Source organism: Acipenser ruthenus, chromosome 23, assembly GCF_902713425.1.
Source record: "Acipenser ruthenus chromosome 23, fAciRut3.2 maternal haplotype, whole genome shotgun sequence".
Taxonomy (NCBI): Eukaryota; Metazoa; Chordata; class Actinopteri; order Acipenseriformes; family Acipenseridae; genus Acipenser; species Acipenser ruthenus.
In genome coordinates this window covers 6,517,732-6,537,297 of record NC_081211.1, presented here as the reverse complement: position 1 = coordinate 6,537,297, position 19,566 = coordinate 6,517,732, and the positions used below count along the sequence as shown (strand labels likewise).

General features: G+C 38.2%; 1 protein-coding gene across 1 annotated transcript in view; it reads right to left on the bottom strand.

The window, feature by feature from the left end:
* LOC131696558 (arf-GAP with SH3 domain, ANK repeat and PH domain-containing protein 1-like) overlaps nt 1-19,566 on the bottom strand; it is a 40,296-nt gene that overhangs the window by 16,159 nt on the left and 4,571 nt on the right. The window contains exons 2-12 of the mRNA XM_058997624.1: nt 14,327-14,399; nt 9,811-9,956; nt 8,216-8,290; nt 7,513-7,562; nt 5,948-6,077; nt 4,508-4,593; nt 4,049-4,124; nt 3,055-3,141; nt 1,826-1,935; nt 1,236-1,305; nt 209-296 (exon numbers count right to left, since the gene is read on the bottom strand). Coding sequence (XP_058853607.1) covers nt 209-296; nt 1,236-1,305; nt 1,826-1,935; nt 3,055-3,141; nt 4,049-4,124; nt 4,508-4,593; nt 5,948-6,077; nt 7,513-7,562; nt 8,216-8,290; nt 9,811-9,956; nt 14,327-14,399 — 991 coding nt within the window. The remainder of the gene's footprint in view (nt 1-208; nt 297-1,235; nt 1,306-1,825; nt 1,936-3,054; nt 3,142-4,048; nt 4,125-4,507; nt 4,594-5,947; nt 6,078-7,512; nt 7,563-8,215; nt 8,291-9,810; nt 9,957-14,326; nt 14,400-19,566) is intronic.

Genomic DNA, 19,566 nt, shown 5'->3' with positions numbered 1-19,566 from the left:
TCGTGATATACAACAACACTAGGTAATTCTGTACATTGTTTATAACCAAAAAACCTGCTAATATCATGGTAAATGTGTGCTCTCTAATCCAATTATTGCCCAGTCTGGTATTTTGGAAAGCATTGGTTTCTACCTTGTTCATTGGCTCTCTGTACTGATCAGTAATTTGCTAAACGTTATGCGTTGAGCACCCCCTGCTGGGACCTACGTGTAATGAGGTCGAAGCTCTTCTTTTCTTCGAGGTTGGGCCTCACCAGGCAGGTGAGAAGGTTCAGCTTCACCGGGGGTCTGTTTATCTGGGACGAGAAAAAACAAATACATTTAAAAAATAAACACATCAAGATGGGTAAACTGGATTACTGGTGGTCAGAAATTGTAGATCGAAAAATGTAATGAAAAACAATAGAAAAAAAACAAAGCCATTTCAAAACTCTGAAGAAGCTAAATACTTTTTGAAAACTTTTTCAAATAAATTCATAAGTTTTTTATACAGATTTTATGATTGTGTGAGACAAAACTCCCTTAAATGGAAAAATGAAAGACAGATTAGTAGATTGATTTGATAAAGTGCTTACCACAATTTTTTAACTATAAAACATGTCTAGCACGCATCAGTGAGCTACCCTTTGCTTTGTTTAATGCACCACTTATGCATGTTATTTATAATGCGCATACAGTACACCATAACTACTGGACACTGCTCTCCCATTGTTTTCTATAGTCAGCTGTTCTTTTATTACTCAATAACAGAACAGCAAATAAAGCACAGCTGAAAAAAATGACACCTGCTCCACTGCTCACTGATGAAATACTTCACATGCTGTCAAAAAGTTAACATTTTCAGAGTACAACGATTATTTCAGACAAGCAAATAAATAAATAACTTTGGTTGTAATATAATAGTGACAATGGCATTGCTGTGGTGTGCTCCTCGGTAACAATGAAACTTAAAATAGTTGACTCTGTTCCACTGTTACCTGACACACAACAGCAATGTCATTATCCCTTAACTATAACTACTATATTATCCTGTATTGTTCTGAATCCGGTGTTTTTTCCACTTTGTGAAGTGCCTTGCAGGGATTTTGTCTGTTTAGGCTCTATATAGCATTTTTGTTTGTGTTAACTGACAACAGGAATGTTAACTGACACAGTGGTACTGTCCCAAATATATATTTTGTTCCTCTGGTCACATAATGCAAAATGAACAGGCCCATGTACTGTACTGTGCTTACAGTGCTGTGTGATATCGTCAGGCAGCCGTACTTGACTCCACACTTCCTCTTCTGCCATACTTTTCTGATTCTAAAGGAGCAAAACAAAAACTGTATTGAAAAGGGGCAGCTGTAAGCAGATTCTGCAAAATGGGTGTGTTTTTAATTATTGCTCCTCGCAACTGTGTGTCAGAGTATTAGTGTGCAAAATCAGTTTAAGCATTACTCTGCAGTCGTCTTTGAGATTCAAAAATCATTTTTATACTTTTACATTTATACTTTAATATTAAACATTGGTAACCACTCAGCTAACCCATATTAAAAAGCACACCAGCAGAATTCTAAATAAATGACTACACTAGTGTGTGTGTATAGGACTACAGTACATGTATATGGAAGACTATGACAAAATAATATTGAATATTAAATAAATGTGTATAGCTACTACTGTATAAACACTAAGACCAACATCTATACCTCACAGCAGTATACCTGAAAACATCAAAGCGTTTAGGCAAAATCCCAGATGTCTACCGTTTAAATGTTTAAACTATTAACACCCCTATAGTCTATTACGTCTCATTGGCAGAAGTGAAATAGCTTGACCTTACCCGACGCTCTTCTTGAAGAGAAAGCCGGATTTCTCTGTGCCGTACTGCTTGTTTCCCTGGGGCTGATGAATGCTGTACCCGTTCCCAGAGTTCTTTCTGTTCAAGTGTTCCTGAGGAAGGGGGTGTATTTAATTAGCATTGCACTCTCAAAGCAAGGGTTCAACGCTTAAACATGTACAGCTATGGCCAAAGGTTTTGCATCACCCTATAGAATGAACTCATTTTGCTTCATAAAGTCGAATGAAAACTGCTGAATAATGTTACATTAACATATGGAATTATATACTGCTTTGTAGTTCTAAACATCTCGGCGTATCCAGATCACGCTGCCTGCTGCTTCAATGCTGCTTTTCTGCTCCCACAACACGCCACTCATTTCAATCTGAGCTCCAGCATTGCTGCAGGAGGGAGCATGAACTGGATCCACTGCGATTTGTAGAAGAATGACCCCCCCCCCCCCCCCCCCCCAAGTAAAAAGTTTATTTACCTATAATGTGTGAATAAAAAACGGGACTCTGGTTAAAAAAGCTGCAAAATCAAAAACATGGGACACAGCAAAGGAAAGTATTTCTTGTAACACTTTAAGGGATGAGTCTAAAGCAACTTGAAATACTTGTTTCTGTTGTGTTGTATAAAAGTCTACTTGCTATAGGGCTTGGCTTCAATAAATCACCCTAACATGACTGTACAGTTCAATTACACTGTGCACTTATAATAACACTCGGGATAATGTAAAAAATAAAAATAAAAATAACCAAACATGGAAGAGAAATAAAAGGTAACAAACACCTTAATATGCATTCCCGACCCCCGTTCTGAAATTCATACATGCATAGTTTGACAGTTGTGATGTGTATTTATCCCTTTGTTTGAGTAATCATTTTCCCAGTAGTTACCCCAAGTTCAGTGCAATCAAGTTAAGTCCCCAGGTTTGATTGCATTATCTATTTGTGAAAGGTTTCCTATACGTTACATATAAGCAGTGGATTATCATGGTGTATTACAAATAGAGAGTGGATTATCATGGTGTATTAGAAATAGCAAGTACATAAAAGAAGCACGATGACCTTAAAATGTTGCAATTTTCACCACACAGGGATAATCTATTGCATGGATCCATCACTGTTAGAGCACGCGAGCATCACGCTCCTCTGTGCAGTGAGGTGTAGCTGTTGCTCTTATTCTCAAGGGTGTATCGGGGTCTCCTCTTAAAATGCATGCATGCCCACCTCTTTTTGCTCCGCTGGCAGGAAGGTTCGCAGGGAATCCCGGACCTGCATGAGTTGCTTTGTCTCTTCATCCTGTTCCTGCCTCACCTTTACAAACAGCACACACAGGGGTTAGAGTTGTTTTTTTTTTTTCTAACAATAAAAACGAAATGCGGTCAGATTCAGTTTCTCTTTACATCACATGATTTTTCCTGTGGGTCTGCAAAACCATGATGAAGCCACAGAAGCTGACAGGCTTGGTTTCAACAGTGCTGTGTTTGAGTTTTTTTTACAGTTAATCAACGGAAAACATAAAACCTGATTTTTTCCATCCACATTCTGGGTTCAAAAGTTTATACACTTCTTAGTGCTTAGTTAACCCTTTTTAATTTTTTTGTAGATTCTTCTTTTGTGTTTTTGCGCGTTACAACTGACCTGCTTTACAGGAGTTTAAATGCTTGTTTGATAGGAAGGCATGTGCTGTGATGTGAACACCAGTTTATTTTTCAATGCAGTTTACCAGAGAATTATCAAACACAACTATATGGCTGAATGAGGAAAAGAAAACATTAAAAAACTGACCTTTTTATTTGTTTTGACATGTAAAGACAAGCACAATCTTAGACAATATTTAAACAATGCCTCTTTTTATTTAAATTCAGTAACTGCTTCACCAATTAAACCGTAGCTTGTTCATACTTGCCCAGACCTGACTGTCAGAAGTAAGCTTAGTCCTTCAATTGGGAAACATTATTATAAAGTCGGTTTATTTTCCATCAGACAACATAAGCACATGTGTCCTGTATGAGTGTGGTTTACTTCCGTAACTGTAGAATATTTTAAGTCTTGCTTTGCATGGAGTGTCTCAAATAACCATATAAGATCTGAAGTCCCCATATAAAGAGGTCTTCAAACCCAGAGCCCAGATTCAATGGAAATTCCTTTGTATGTTCTTATAAAGCCAAACCACATGGGGTTGGGAAGAGAATCGTTTTTCCACAGTGGCCTGACTTACTGTGTGCACGGACGCTGCAAGCTTCTCCACGAATGGGCTGAGGTTTTGAGCTGCTTTCAAACCATCCTGGAAAAAACTGGAGAGACAGAGAGACACACAAGCTTGTGATATACGTGGAAATCTCAAGAGACACTGGAAACGGGGCACACAGGTCAACACTAGACACTGTTTTCCTGAATAGGCACAAGTCTGCTCCACTGAGTGTGGTGCTGTCTCAGTTTCTATTTCGCTCAGCTGAGTGGGGCACTTTTGTAATGTTATGGGAACACTGCAAAATTACCATGGTAAAATTTTATGAGGGTGCTTTTAACTTGTGAGCTTTAAAAAGTGGCAACTGAAATATAAAATGACATACAAAGTTAATCTAAACAAAAAGCAAACATAACACAATAGCAAGTGTAAGTAGCGCAGGAGAACGATTGGGATAAGTGCAGATACAAGCATGAAAGCTGTACTCACTTTAGCTGTGCGTGAAACAATTTGATGAGACTCTGCAGCAGATCAGGACCCTGTCTGACCTTCAGCTCCTGAGTTTTAAGAAGATACTGGAAATAGAAAACACCAATGCAAGATCAATACAAAGGAACCACGAGAATTTAATAGAGCAGGTTAGGTATCACAAAAATAAGACTTCAAGTGAAAGGTATATTAGTAGTTTTGGTCTGGTGGCTAAATAACTTCTCCAGAGCTACAAGGTGAATGTCTTCAAGCGTAATCCTTTAATTGTAAGACAGCTTTGTTAGGTATTTCTTTTTTTTTTTTCTCATTACTGTCTGATGAAACCACCTGTCAGTGATTACACTGAGAATATGGGATTGGTTTAGGTGGTTGTGTGTCCCTGTATTGGGCTCAATTACTTTCCAATGTAGTCGCAAACTACCAATAACTCACATTCTACATCAGATCTCACTAATGCATTTTCATTGAAATGCTGTGATATAAAAAAACAACCCAAAATTCACCATTACATTTAGTACAGAATCTAAAGCGCAAGGCATGTAGGGCTGAAAGTACCGAATATATTTCGCCTAGAACAAAAAAAGAATTAGAGGGACTTGATTTAAGTCTTTAAATCTAAAAAGGGATTGACAAATCCAACCAGCACAGAAACCAGGACCAAAGGACACCATTGGAAATTAGGTGGCGATTGATTTAGGACAGAGGGAAGGAGACACTTCTTCACACAGAGTGGCGAGGATATGGAATGGGTTACCTAGCCATGTTGTTGAGGCAGACTCACTGGGATCCTTTAATACAAAGTTCTGAGATCAATCAGCTACTAGGAACAGACGAGCATAGATGCAAATGAACTCCCCATCGTTCGTACATTTTCTTATGTTCTTATCTGGGATCAGGATAACTGGGTTTCTCCAGATTTAATGTTTTTTTTAGACTTTTTTAAACTGCTTTGGCATACTACCAACCTGGGCAGTTCCTTGTGTGTCAGGACTTGTTTAAACAATAACTGAATAAATATAGAAGTCCTTATATGCTGTTATTAAACACTTATATTGAAACTTGCTACTCTATTGACTACCGCAGTGCCACCAGTGACCGAATGTAGTTTGTACTGTTGTCCAAAATCCAGACAATTAGCAAATCTACTGGTCAACAGTAAAATAACTAATTGGGAATAGGGAGTTCATAAATCTGTAATGTCTGTAACTCTGAAACTTATATTATTTCTGACAATTTAATGTATGTGTACTGTATTAATAAAAGGTCTACATCTTTAACATGATAAATATTAGAAACAAATACGACTCCAGGAGAGCTATGTTTCAGTGGGTAAATGAACTTGAGAAGGATACAGCGGTACTTTATATAAATATATAAAGCATTGGCAGCATTGGAGCTGATCCTTTTGCGATTATTGTTCCAACCCTTCGTCACACTGACCTCTGTCATGTGCAGCTGGAAAGCCCTGCGCTCTTTCTCCATGTCCTCAGCGATCTCTGCCGGTGAGAACTCTGTCTTGATGACCCCGAGCTGCCTGGCCCTCTCCCGCCGCTCCTTCTCAATCTTTGTCCTGGGAGGAGAGAAGATCATAAATATATCAGCACAGAGGAATGGCACTTTTCTGTCTTCTCTGTGGGTTTAACACCTTATCAGGACCTGTACTTCATATAGGACCACTGTTTTCCTTGATCGCGGCGTGCTCTAGACTCCACAAGGTGTTGGAAGGTGTCTCCAGGGATTGTTGATCCATTTTTTCATCAATATTTCATGTAGCTGGTGCAGAGAGGTAAGCAGAAGATCTGGACAGAGAATGCATCATGTTCAATTGGACAGATCTGCAGAGGCCATGGGAGATGCCTAAAGTCTCTGTCATGCACCTCAAACCATTAAGGCACAATTCTAGCACGGTGGACGGATGCATTATTACTCCCAAATCCAGTTGGGTAGACATGTCGTAATAAAGTAACAATGTAAAAAATGTAAGCTCTAAAATCTAAATGTGACATACAGTTGCGGGAAATAAGCATCCGCATTGGTGGATAATACATGTTTAAACTGTTGACAGATGTCTTCAAATTGTACATGCTTAATTAAATATACAACTGTGGTAGCCTTAATTCCAACTAACTCTTGCCGTGTCACTATTTCCCTGACACCCATTTTCAATGGAGATCTATCTCTCACGCAACTTGGTGCATGCAGTGACAGGTTGAAATAAAAAGGGAGCCTGAGAAGCAAGCAGATGTAACCACAATCCTAAACTTTGAAAGCAAGTAACTTACTGCTGGTGGCACAGGACCGGTTTTCCAATGATGGCTGGTTGAGTTTGTTTAACTTGTTGCCTTAGCACAAGCAAATAACAAAACCCTTGGCAAGGAGGAACAGCTTGGAGTCTATTGTGCTTGACCACTCCATCCACAATATTTTCCAACTTAGTCCTTGTGTCTAACCACAAAGCCATACTTCTTATTTGCATGTACAAGCGGTCAATATTCATTAGTCTTTTTCTTCTGTGTAATAGAACATAGTCCATTGTTGCATGTTATTACAGGGACACACCCAAGCATAAACAACGTTAATTCACAAGCTGTTCAATAGGAACTAGTTTAAATTACTGTGTTGAACCCACAGATTTCTTCTAGGAGAATGTGTTTCTAATTGAGCAATAAAACTTGACACAGCAGGCTTTACCAGTAAAATTGAACCAAGAGAAAGGTTGACAAGTACAATAATCTGGCAGGTAGCGCATTAATAAGAGTATCAAGATTATAAAGCTGTTATACTAGAGAATAGAATGACTGAACAATGTTTCTAGTTTTAATGGTAGCATCAAGTTTATTTTACAGCTATAACCAGTAATACTTAACATTGGAAACTTTTTGGGTTGTGGGACTTTAAGATGTACTTTGCATGTGTATGTATTGGCATGTACAATATATAATAAAGAAGAATCAAATGCATCCAGGAACAAGGTTTTTAATGAAAACTCAATACTGGGTACTCACACTTTTATATCGTAATCCTTCCAGCTCTTTTCAATCTGTTTCTTTAATTCCTGGAAATGAGTCACAAACTCATATTAAAACACATTTGACTACAGGAAAGCTTCTGAAGTTGTTTCAGGTCAGAATGCCAACTCTTAAATTTACAGTGCATAGCTTTTATATACGCACCAATGTTTTAAGATCGTTTTAAGATAATATTCAGGAAACCACCTCACTTATGGAACATCTTTCAAATATTTTTTAAAAAGGCAAAAAAAGAAGGGGTCTATTATCTAATCAGGGATACCAAAATCTGAGTAGGGTTAAGGGTGAATAAGGAGGTAACAGCAATAATTATAATGTAGGTATTTATACTAGCGAGGGATACAATTCTCTCCAAGTAAAATCTATTGGTCCACTATTATATCGATTACATCACAAGTGCCTTGGTATTTCTTATTTAAGGTATTGTATTCTAATTAAAAGTTACATGCTGATTCCACTGTATTAAAACTGCAGGATAACAGGATTTTCCCAATGAAAGTGAATGGCAGAGAGATTGTCATAAAATAAAAGACATTGTGCACATATCTTCTGAACAGTATACAAGTTAATCAGCAGACACCAGGCATACAGTTCATAAAGTGCAATTCTATATGTGCGGTCCTGTGAAAACATGAAAACCATGTCTCTTCGTAAGAAGGAAGAAGGAACAACGCCTCACCAGCCTCCCTTCTCTCAGCTCTCCCTTCAGCAGATTATCCAAAGGGAATGAGATAATGTTGTTCAAATTCTGGATCTGTAAAGATAAGGTTCAGTATGATTCATTTAATTGTGACCCAGCTTGAGACTAATAAAAGACACATGGTCCCGGACTAAGTTTTTGCTTCAGTGCCAAAAGTCTGCACTGAAGTCTGCGATATATATAAACATAATTTAGATCTTATATTTAACATCATGTAATAAAAGAAACTACAACATTATATCGCAAAAGTCTACCGGAAGCCATAATAGTAGTACAGTATTTCATGTTAGATTTTAAAATGATAGACTTTCAAACTGTTTCATTTTGGTTTTTCGTTAAGTGCACAGAAAAAAGAGGTTTGTAATTCAATATGTTAACATAACATTATTCAGCAGATTTCATTTGATTTTATGAAGCAACTTCATAAAATCAATAAGTTAATTCTATAGCTAGATGCAAAACTTTTGGCCTTTATTACGTTTTGAAACAAAAGTCAACTTATTATTATGGTTTCCAATAAGGCAGAGAAAAAAGGAAAAAGGAAAATGCTGCATTGGAACTGAAAGCGCTAGCACGGAGCTCTCTCACAGCAGCAGGGTCTGGGTCTGGAAGAGATTAGTGGTACTATGGGGATAAGCAGAGAGCTGTATAATCTGGAGGCCCCTCTCCAGAAGCCATTACCCTGCAGATTACTGAAAAACGGGTTCAGCATTTTCCACCATTGATAGGAAAAACCTGCCACAGTGCTGCAGCAGCATACTTTCCACTAAGAAAAACAATCTTATTTCAGCATTTTATTATATACATGTGAGGGCTGGCAATCAGTGTGGCTCAAAGGTTATCGATTCGGACTGGGAGGCAGTATGACATAGACCACATTCTCAAAACTCTTTACTCCAATTTGCTATTAGCCTTTCTAAAAGGCATTACAATTGTATAATGTGTAAGAAACACATTAAGACTACTTACGAGGCCCTATATTAAATATCTGACTTTGTTTATGGTTTGGTAACTTTATTGGGTGTGTTTCACCTTCCTGAAAAAACCTTGCAATTTGGAGTAAAGTGCTTTGAGACTATATCCTCTAGTGGTTAGAGATGAGCGAGGGGAGACTGTGTGGCTAACTGGTTACAGCAGGGGACTGGATGGAAATCTACGACACTGCACACGTGGTCAGTTTCTCAATTGCTATAAAGAAGTTTACCACAGTAAAAGCGTACAAATTGTAATAATGCATAGTGAAAGCATGGGAAAGCATAGGTAAGCACTGTAAAGCCCACAGCAGTATGATAAAGCTTATTGCAAAACATAACAAACCATGGTAAACTATGGTAAATGCATAGTATAACCATGGGAAAACTGCAAAATGAGGGTGCAAAATTACCGTAGTAAACGTTTATAAGTGGAGGCATGGGGATTTATTACTTTGCCCGCCCCACAATGTTATTATAGTGACCTTGAAAGACAGTTTGTGAAAAGGTCTAGCGGACCGGGTTTCTTTGGCTTGATTCCAGCAGAGGCAGGGGCTCAGCAGGATGCCCTCCCTGTCTGACACAGACACCCAGGAGCCTCACCAGGTTCTTGAAGAGCGCCGCCACCTCCCTGGTGAACACCGCTAGGTTGAGGAAGCCGGTGGACACCTCGTTGTTGTCCTGGGACAGATGGCTGTTCCCCAGGTTCTCCAGAATCTCGATATACTGTTCTTTGCTCTCCACGTGAGCTGCGAGGACAACACAAAGCACAGCAATGAGAATGTGGATGTGTTGAAAACAGAGCGAAAATACAATCAGTACATGTTTTTACCTAGCACAAATCATTTGCAAAATCGAGTGAGACAATAAATTTGACGGTTGGGTGATTTTTTATCCTTTTGCTTAACAAAATACAAGTCAAACATTTAGTAAAACATTTGCCAGTGCGAAGATGAAGTTGGGTTTATTCTGGGTGTATTAACTGTGTTAATTTCAGGGCACTGTTCCACCCTAAGTTAAACAATTAAAGATTTTGTATTTCTATCAATGTTCTTTTTCAGTCATAGCTTTACTGAATGTGTCCTTTGTTACAACTGAAGTGAAAATATATGCATGGAAATGTTTTCTCTAAGTAAATCTGCACATTCCTTCTGCCGCAGAAATGTTTTCTCAAATACTGGTGGTAGCCAAGCCGTCACCAAGACTTCAGGAAATATTTCAAAAAGTAAAAGTTCAGCTTCTCCAGGGCACAGAACTGTTTCCACAGATGAAGGAAATGTTTATGACTCCTTCTATTGCTCACTTTGTAATTGTCCCAGTTAAAATGTACGTATTGAAATGACTGGCCATGATTGGGAACTGAACTTGCGTACCCACTGATCTGAAACAGCCTTGGTGGAACCGAGTAGCTATTACTGACTGGGGGTTAACTTCAGCAACACATGCATGTTCCTTGCCTGTAACAAGACAGTTAGTTTAGCTATTTGGAGAATACATGGGAGGAGTGTTTTAAAGGCTGGGGTTCAAAAAAAGTGGTCTGCGGGTCCCAGACTCAATTGCATAGAACAAGAGTGCAAATGCGGACCGTGCTTTAAAAAATAAAAAAAAGAGAGAGAATATCGTTCTGGCACAATAAGAGAGCATTTTGTATTTCAATACTGAAATTGAAATATAATTCCATTCACAATAAAAAATGGTAACTTCACTATTATCACATCCCTTTGGAAAATGAAACACCAGTGCAGAACATATTTTATTGGAAGTACAGCACATGTGAAATAAACAGTTTTTTTTTTTTTTTACAGTGCTATTAGTGCTGTCTTTCATTGGAATGTATTGTTTGGTTAACGTTTGGTATTTAACAACCAAAAAGAGAATATAAGCATTCAATAATGGAATGTGGGCGGGTCTACTGTTTACTGATCCCTAATCTTGGATTTCTTTAATAATAATAATAATAATAATAATTTATTCAATTTATAAAGTGCCTCTCAAAAGATCTCAAGGCGCTGTACAACAGTAACAATACAACAAATCCAGCAAAACAAAAATAAAATCAACACCAATACAATTAAAAAAAAAAAAGAAATTAAAAAGCTTTAGTATACAAGTACGTCTTCAGGTGAGATTTCAAAAAATCAAGAGACGGGGCCTCCCTTACAATGAGTGGCAGTGAGTTCCACAGGCACTGGGCATAAGAAAAAGCCTGGTCACCCATCGACTGCAGCCTAGCTTTAGGAACCACGAGAAGATTTAGATCAGCTGATCACATGGCACGAGAGGGGACATAAGCATAAACACTGGCAGCCAATGGAGAGAGGCCAGGACTGGGGTTATATGCTCAGATCCAGCAGTTCCAGTTAAAACCCGAGTGAATTCTGTACCAGCAGCAGTCTCTGAAGAGCCCTGCCAGACACCCCAGCCAACAGACCATAACAATAATCAATGAGTGTGGAAATAAAAGCGTGATCCAGCTTCTCTGCATCTGAGATGGACAGAGATGGTCTTAAAAGTGCAATATTACGCAAATGGAAGAATTACGTTTTCGTGATGTTTTTAACATGAGACTCAAAAGACAATGCAGAGTCAAAAATTACACCTAGAATTTTTGCTGTAGTAGAAAAATTTATTTCCACACCATCAATTATTAAACTGACGCTACTGGCTTTGCAAAGCTGTTTTGAGGAGCCAATTAACCTCAGTTTCATCACAATTTAGCTGCAATGGTTGTTCTTGTTATTACTATATTGAACAGAAAATGCAGATAAAACAATTCTGACGGTATATGCAAACTTGCCAATTATTTTTATTTGAAGCCCTGTTGTTGTAGGGTAAGCTTGACAGCTTCCAATTTAAATGTGCTTTACTTAAAAGACCTTAGAACAAGGCGTTGCCAATAATAAAAACTCTTCACCCTGGGGATCTTAAAGGAAAACAATGTGTATAGTGTGCACTAGGGACAATAAACAGCTGTCCATGCATGGGTCCACCATGCATCAGTGTTTAAAAATGAAGGTATTGTCCTCTGGATTAATGAGGAATACATGATTAACAGTTGAGAGAAAGTGGGGAAAAAAAAGAAAAAGAAAAAGAAAAACACTATTGAGCTCATCACGGCACATAATTGTGTCCCAGCCAAGACACTGAATCCTCTGCAGCTTGGCACTGATTTAAAGGAAAAGCCCTCTCAACAAGTGTGGCTCACACTGCCCTGTAATTATCATTATAACCACCGTATGCTTTAGATGAGTTTGCTGTTTATGGAGAGGCTTCAGCTTACGGGAAACGCAAGCAAACTGACATCTGACTTTATTTAAAGGGGTGGGGGTGGGGGTATTTGTTCCTTTCAAGACAAACATAATTTTAGGTCCAATTCTGACTGACTAATGAGCTCCTTTCTTGGCAACGATGGTTCTTCCTTCTCTGGGCACTGACGGTGGAAGCATGGGTCTATAGTTGCCATGCCTGCGTTGCCATGGCTGTTTCAGAATCCCCATTGTAAACAGTGCAGTGCTTTGATACTGCAAGTCAAAAGGTTACAGCAGCACTGCTCATCACACTCTAGCCTAAAAACAATCTCTTTGAATCCCCAATGTATTAGGCATCAAAGGAATGTAGTTTGTCATAGTAAATCTGCATGGTCATTTTGCAGTTTTCCCATGTTTTTTCACTATGCTTTATTGCATTTTGCTATGCTTTATGGTAAACTGTAGGGAGGAGGATAGGTTCACACTCCAAGAAAAATGACCATCAAAGCAAGGTCTGCAAACCGAGTGTAGTCCTTGATATTACGTTTTAAACTAGACATTTGAAACCAAATGTAGTGAATGATGTGCATGGCATGGTAAACTGCCCTGATATCCTGAAATGAGAAACTTCATTTTGTGCTGTGACTGTTTCAGCCACTTTGAAGACTTTGATAACTCAAGATCACACTTGCACGGGTTGCTTCGATTGACATGAGGGTGAGATATGCTACAAGAGACTGAACAAGAATAACTGTAGCTGGAGGAACAGTTAACTGAACTGAAGGCACAGTCAAGTTTGATGGTTTATTCTCTTTAAGGAAAGCAATACAATATGTTGGCTTATACAAAAGCAAGACAAAACCCTATGTTGTGACAAAGGTCTGTTTGCCACACGCTTTGGGTTATACCTAACTTGCAAACAGTCCAGCAGGAGCTTCATCATTTCTGTTTCAGAAAAACAGAGCTCGAAGAAAGGTGTAAAGAAACAGAGACATAAGTTCCTCATTTGCACAAAAAGTGAGCTACTGCATTCTGGTCAGGAGCCATTGTTTTGTCTAACGTTTTATCAGTGAAACTTTTAAAAAAATACTTTTGGAAAACAGGGGCACACTCAAGATACAGCCATCATTAATCCAATTGAAACTGGATGTGGTTCAGATAAAGCTCTAAATCAAATTGGATGATAGGGACATGCATAGGGTAGGCTCCTGCTATCTGGGGCATGCATATTTGCATGCTTGCAACTAAATACCCATATAAAAGTTGGTCATAGTAAAAGCATAGCAAAGTGTAATGAAGCATATGTGAAGTCCAGAGAGCAATGGTAAAACATATTAAAAAGCATGGTAAACTATGGTGCATGCATTGTATAACCAATGGAAAAAGCATGGCAAAATGACTGTGGTAAACTTTTATAAGGTTAAAAAAGCACACCTTCTTAGAAAATGCAATGTTTCACCAGATCTTGGGGTTCACATATTGGATGCTTAAATATCCCTCTCTGGGTATCCATACCCCACGCTAGGGGTATAGCTGAGACATCACTCAGTGGTATGCATACACACATACACTCTCACAAACATATGGGGTTGCAAATTAACAAATGACTAAGTACCAGGGAATGCCAGGGGGTGCAGCAGGATCACTGACCTATGTCCCCACGTAATTAATGACGCTTGTTTTGGAAACCACTGAAGGCAGCCAAAGTATTGGAGGGACAAAGATAAGCAGGCATACAGTCAATAGACAACATAGCTACTGTATGTGTTGTTTAATAATGGATAAATAAGGAGGATTCTATCTCCATTGCTGGCAAACTCATTTGAAAAAAGAAATCCATTAAATTAAATAAAAGCACAGCCATGACTTACAGAGTCCTGATGAATGGATGGCCTTGACAAGTTTCTTCATCCTCTGTAGGGTCGCTTGGTCCACCTCCAAAGACTGTAAAATAAACAGCAGATTATCACAGATGCATTCCCTCAAGCTGTAAGATACAGAGCACACTTCCCGCACATGGCAGTTAATTCCCACATCCCCTTTCTTGAAATAAAGAAAGACCAATTGCCAAAATGAGTCATTCCCTTCCAATCAGATATCTGTCATATTTTGTCTGCAATGACAGTATAACAACATGTAGCCGCAGTGTCAGGTCAGCAGGTTGAAAAGTTCCAGAACTTTTATTTTTTTATTTTTTTTTATGATGTTGAATTTAGTTTCCCCCCACCCTCCCATATTTGCATGCTTGCAACTAAATACTAGATCAACATAATGTGAATCTTTTTAACTTCAACCACTTTTGTCTAAAGGACTGTATACGATTCAGAAAATCTCATGTTTGGACTCCCTGTCAGCCGCAGAATTATTTAAGCAAGCATCACAAAGGAATCACATTAATGAACTGTACTGAATATGATGGACTATCATAGTAAATGCTCTTTATAGATTTTCAAAATGTACTAAAGCTTGATAAAGCATGGGTAAAGCATGGTTACCTGCGGGCATTTAAGGTGGCAACTGGCTAGCATAATCTGAATATAAAGTCCACCGTGTGTATTGCATACAAACTGATCAGTTTCATTTAACTTCCTTTGTAGAATACACACCCCTTGTATTATTATTATTATTATTATTATTATTATTTATTTCTTAGCAGACGCCCTTATCCAGGGCGACTTAAAATCGTAAGCAAATACATTTCAAGTGTTAACAAGTATGATCAATCACACTTTAATGAATGTGTCACTTAAGAATAAACTGGACACTTGTTATAAAGTCAGACCATCCCAATGTAAAATCATTGGTTTTAGTTGTATTGTTTCTCAAACATAAACAAAGGCTTGGCTGGGACATCAGCTTCTGCTGACGGCTGAAAGATAAACAGGTTAGTATTCACTTAGGGTGTGACTCATTATGAAACACATTTAAACTGCACACAAGTATAGCACACTGCACTGCTTCTAAAATCTGTAAGCAGAATTCAGGTGGCTTAATATCCTCTTTCCAGCTTTAGCTTTTTCAATCTGCTGTAACGCACACGGCTAGAGGTTTGCTGCTGTAGGTGTTGATGTTCTTTCCAGTAGGCTGTGCCTCCGCTGAGCACCGATTGTGTTTTTACAAGTCAGCAAGATTTCAACACCTTATCAACAGCTGGTCAGCCTGCTCCACTCCTCACGTCTAGACTGTGATAACCTCAGATCAATCCACAGCTTCCCAATCTCTGCATCTGCATTGACCACAAAGCAGTGACAACAGACTGGTTTCCAATTCCCTTTGTTAACCCTTTCAAGACACCATTGGTGTACAATTATAATACTGAGGCGATCGAGGGATGCAATGACTCCCACAAAGGCATGGCTCTTACTCTACCAACACTCTTACTCAAAATCCCACTTGCTTCAGAATAATGCCCTAGCTGCAGCACATTCCTGCCCAATCCTCAACCTCCACAGACATCTGCGCATGGCAGACTTGTACAGCACACGAATTGTGGTTACCCCAATACAAAACGACCAACTCAAATCCATTTTGCGCCTTCATTTGCATGCCAAGTATGTGCCTCCCATCGTCACCTGCTACAAGAGCTTCCTGTTTTTCCATTGGTGCAACAGAGTCATGGTGCATATTACTTTGAATATAAACATGCATAGAGTAGTGTACTTATTCTATGAATAAGGATAGCCCAACAGCCCACAAGCCCCCATCGGGACTTGAGTGAAATCAATGCAGCACCCCATGTGCATTCATAGAGTACTCTGTTGATACAACAAGTATAATGTATGGAAAAGAAACTCCAAATTAAAACAGACAATTACTTTCTTTCATTATTTCCTACATGTGCTTGATGACACAGTGCAATTTTCAAAAGAGCAATTCACCCGGTCATTCTGTGGTTGGATTTAATGAAAGATTTTGACAAAAAAGAAATTGTGTTGAACACAAAAAACGTTGTTAAACGCTCAACACTTGTTGTACAAATGTGCTTTTTAAAAAGTTTTTTTTTTTTTTTTTTAAGATTCTAAACATTAGTTTATACCGTAGATCCCACCATTGGTTTGTTAAGCAAACTGTTATTCATAAATTGTTTCTTTAAATGTATTCCATCTCAGATGAACATGACATCATCAAAACACTTGTTAAGGAGCTAGAATGTCTAAGGTTACGGACAGCTTTAAAACCAGGGTTTGTGAACACTAGACTCTGTCAAAAAACAAGACACTAACTTTAAAGGTATGATTACTTATAAATTACCCTTTTTGCTGTTTTTCTATCATTTTGTTTTGCGTTGAAATGTCTGGTAGGATATAGTCATACCTCCCTAATACCCTAATAAAAGTTTGTCCATGCTTTCCCCAAGGTTATACTATGCATTTACCATTACCATGGTTTGCCATGTTTCTAAATATGCTTTACCATACCTCTCTGGGCTTTACAATGCTTACCTATGGTTTAACATGTTTTTATTAGGCTTTATTGCACTTTTACTATGGGAAACGTTTATAATGGTAACCATAAAACTGTCAACAACACTCATCACTACAAAATTCCAAACTCTACCCATCGCATAGTGTTCAATTTTAAAATCCCAGCCTTTCTTTTTCCCTCTTTTCAATGTATTGGATTATAAACCATAAATGCATTCATCTCTGTGGATGGCGCGTACCACTAATCATGGAGAGTGATTTCTATTCAACTCTGTTACTAACCTGCTTGCTTCAGGGTCATACAGTGTAACAATACTGTCTTAGTCACTGCATCCTATCCCACCCCCTGCCCACCCACCGATTTAATGAAACCTCATTAGTGCCTTGGCTAGGGAAGGAACCCCATCTGCTCTGGCACACCTTCAAGCAGGACCCTGGAGCAACATTCCCGCTCACTGACACAATCTAAAGCTTTTTGTTTTGCTTCAGTGTGCAGCTCATTCCGCGGGGACAGAAGATAAGAAAGAGTAAGACTAGAATGGAAACACACTGACTCTTAAACTGTTTTCTCAGTTGGTTTCCGAATGTTGCAGGGTAATGTACAGCTATGGCCAAAAGTTTTGCATCACCCTATAGAATTAACTCGTCGAATGAAACCTGCTGAATAATGTTAAAATTCTGGATTACCTACCACTTTATAGTTTTCCATATACCTAATGAAAATGTGACAAAAATGTTAAATACTGTACTACTATTATGGCTTCCGGTAGACTTTTGTGATATCATTTTGTAGTTTCTTTGATTACAAGATGTTAAATAAAATATATAAATAATGTCAATACAGTTTATTTCTATTATGTTTCAATCACAGAATTCTAGGTGATGCAAAACTTTTGGCCATAGCTGTCTATACAGTATTACCCATTTGTATAATAAAGCCACATGACAACTAGCATGAAAAACAGAACAAGTGAAGTCATTACCTACGTGTTCTCCTGGAACGTTGCTAACATGTAGAAGCTTTCTGCCTGTACTCTCCCTATCAGTATAATGAAGTATTTAAAAATACTCAATGGTTTAGAAATACTTATAAAAGGTTCAACACTTTCTTATACAGTCAAACTTACTTTGTGTTCATAATTTCTGAAGATCTTGATTGCTTACGGATGGGCAGCAGTGTGGAGTAGTGGTTAGGGCTCTGGACTCTTGACCGGAGGGTTGTGGGTTCAATCCCCAGTGGGGGACACTGCTGTTGTACCCTTGAGCAAGGTACTATACCTAGATTGCTCCAGTAAAAATCCAACTGTATAAATGGGTAATTGTATGTAAAATAATGTGATATCTGTATAATGTGAAATAATGTATAATGTGATATCTTGTAACAATTGTAAGTCGCCCTGGATAAGGGCGTCTGCTAAGAAATAAATAATAATAATAATAATGTAGTAGTCCTTCTCTCTTTCAGTACTGTACTATAGTTGGTAAAGTACTGTGATATCGTCAATCATGTAATCACTTATTTATTACCTTGAGAATTTGCTTTATGATTTTTGTACTGGCTGATACTTTTTAAAGTGTTGTAGAACTGCAAGTTAAACCCAAGTGGCATTACCAAAGTGTGTATATATGTGTGTGTGTGTATATATATATATATATATATATATATATATATATATATATATATATATATATATAAATATCTCAAAAGGATCTATTTCACTATATTATTACTGTTTAAAACTTAAGCATCCCCTAATCTATGTCTCATGTAAGCCTCTGTCAGGACTTATCTTGCCTGAATTCTGCTCCCCACTTTTTTCTATCTTTGTATAACCCTCCCGTTTTCAGTTTAAATGCTCAGCCCCTAATGAGTCCTGGCTTGCTTTCTTAGTGCTGCTCGCGCCTTCTTCCCAGAATCCTCCTTTGCAGTGTAGTCACGTTGTGTAGTATTAAACTAAACCGTTCGCACTGCCCCTGCAGTAGCAACTCCTGATTGGAGTCAGATATGTTGTGCATTTATAATTGAAAATCCCTACAAGACTTCCCCGGTATAGCTATAAAAATACATATTACTTGGTGTCAGTTTACATCTATAGATTTTTGGCTTGGCTGTTGAGTTTGATGAGTCGAGTTTGTTTAAATTAGCCAACAATCTGTTTCAACTGTAGATACAAAAAGCTTCCTCCGCCTTCTAATATGTTTGCCACAGTGACAGACAAATAGTCATGCTACTGCTGCCTCAGCAGTACTAAGGGATCAATGACATCTTAAAGCTCTGTTATAGCCCAAAAAGCAGAACAGACAAAAACAAAAAAAAGTTTTTATATTGAGAATATTATATAGGGAATATCTAAAGTAATAGTATTTTTAGTACTGGCTTATGTTAAAAAAAAAATAAAAAAATAGAAAACATATGTAAAAATACAACTTTAAGGAAACCTGAGATTAATTTTGTGTTCTGTCTACCATGGACGCAAGACAAGTACACTCCACTACACACAAAGACTGAGGCCCCAGCAGTGAAAAGCCATTTGCCAACTGTCAGCTGCAGTTTCTCTGTGCTGTGCAATATGTCATGAGGAAATCTTGATTCCTGGAAACCGGCGTTCAAGACAGAGGCTCTGCTGGGATCCTACTCCACTTATTTACTGGAATAGTACGTCTGTCGAGGCCAATGTGATGTGGAG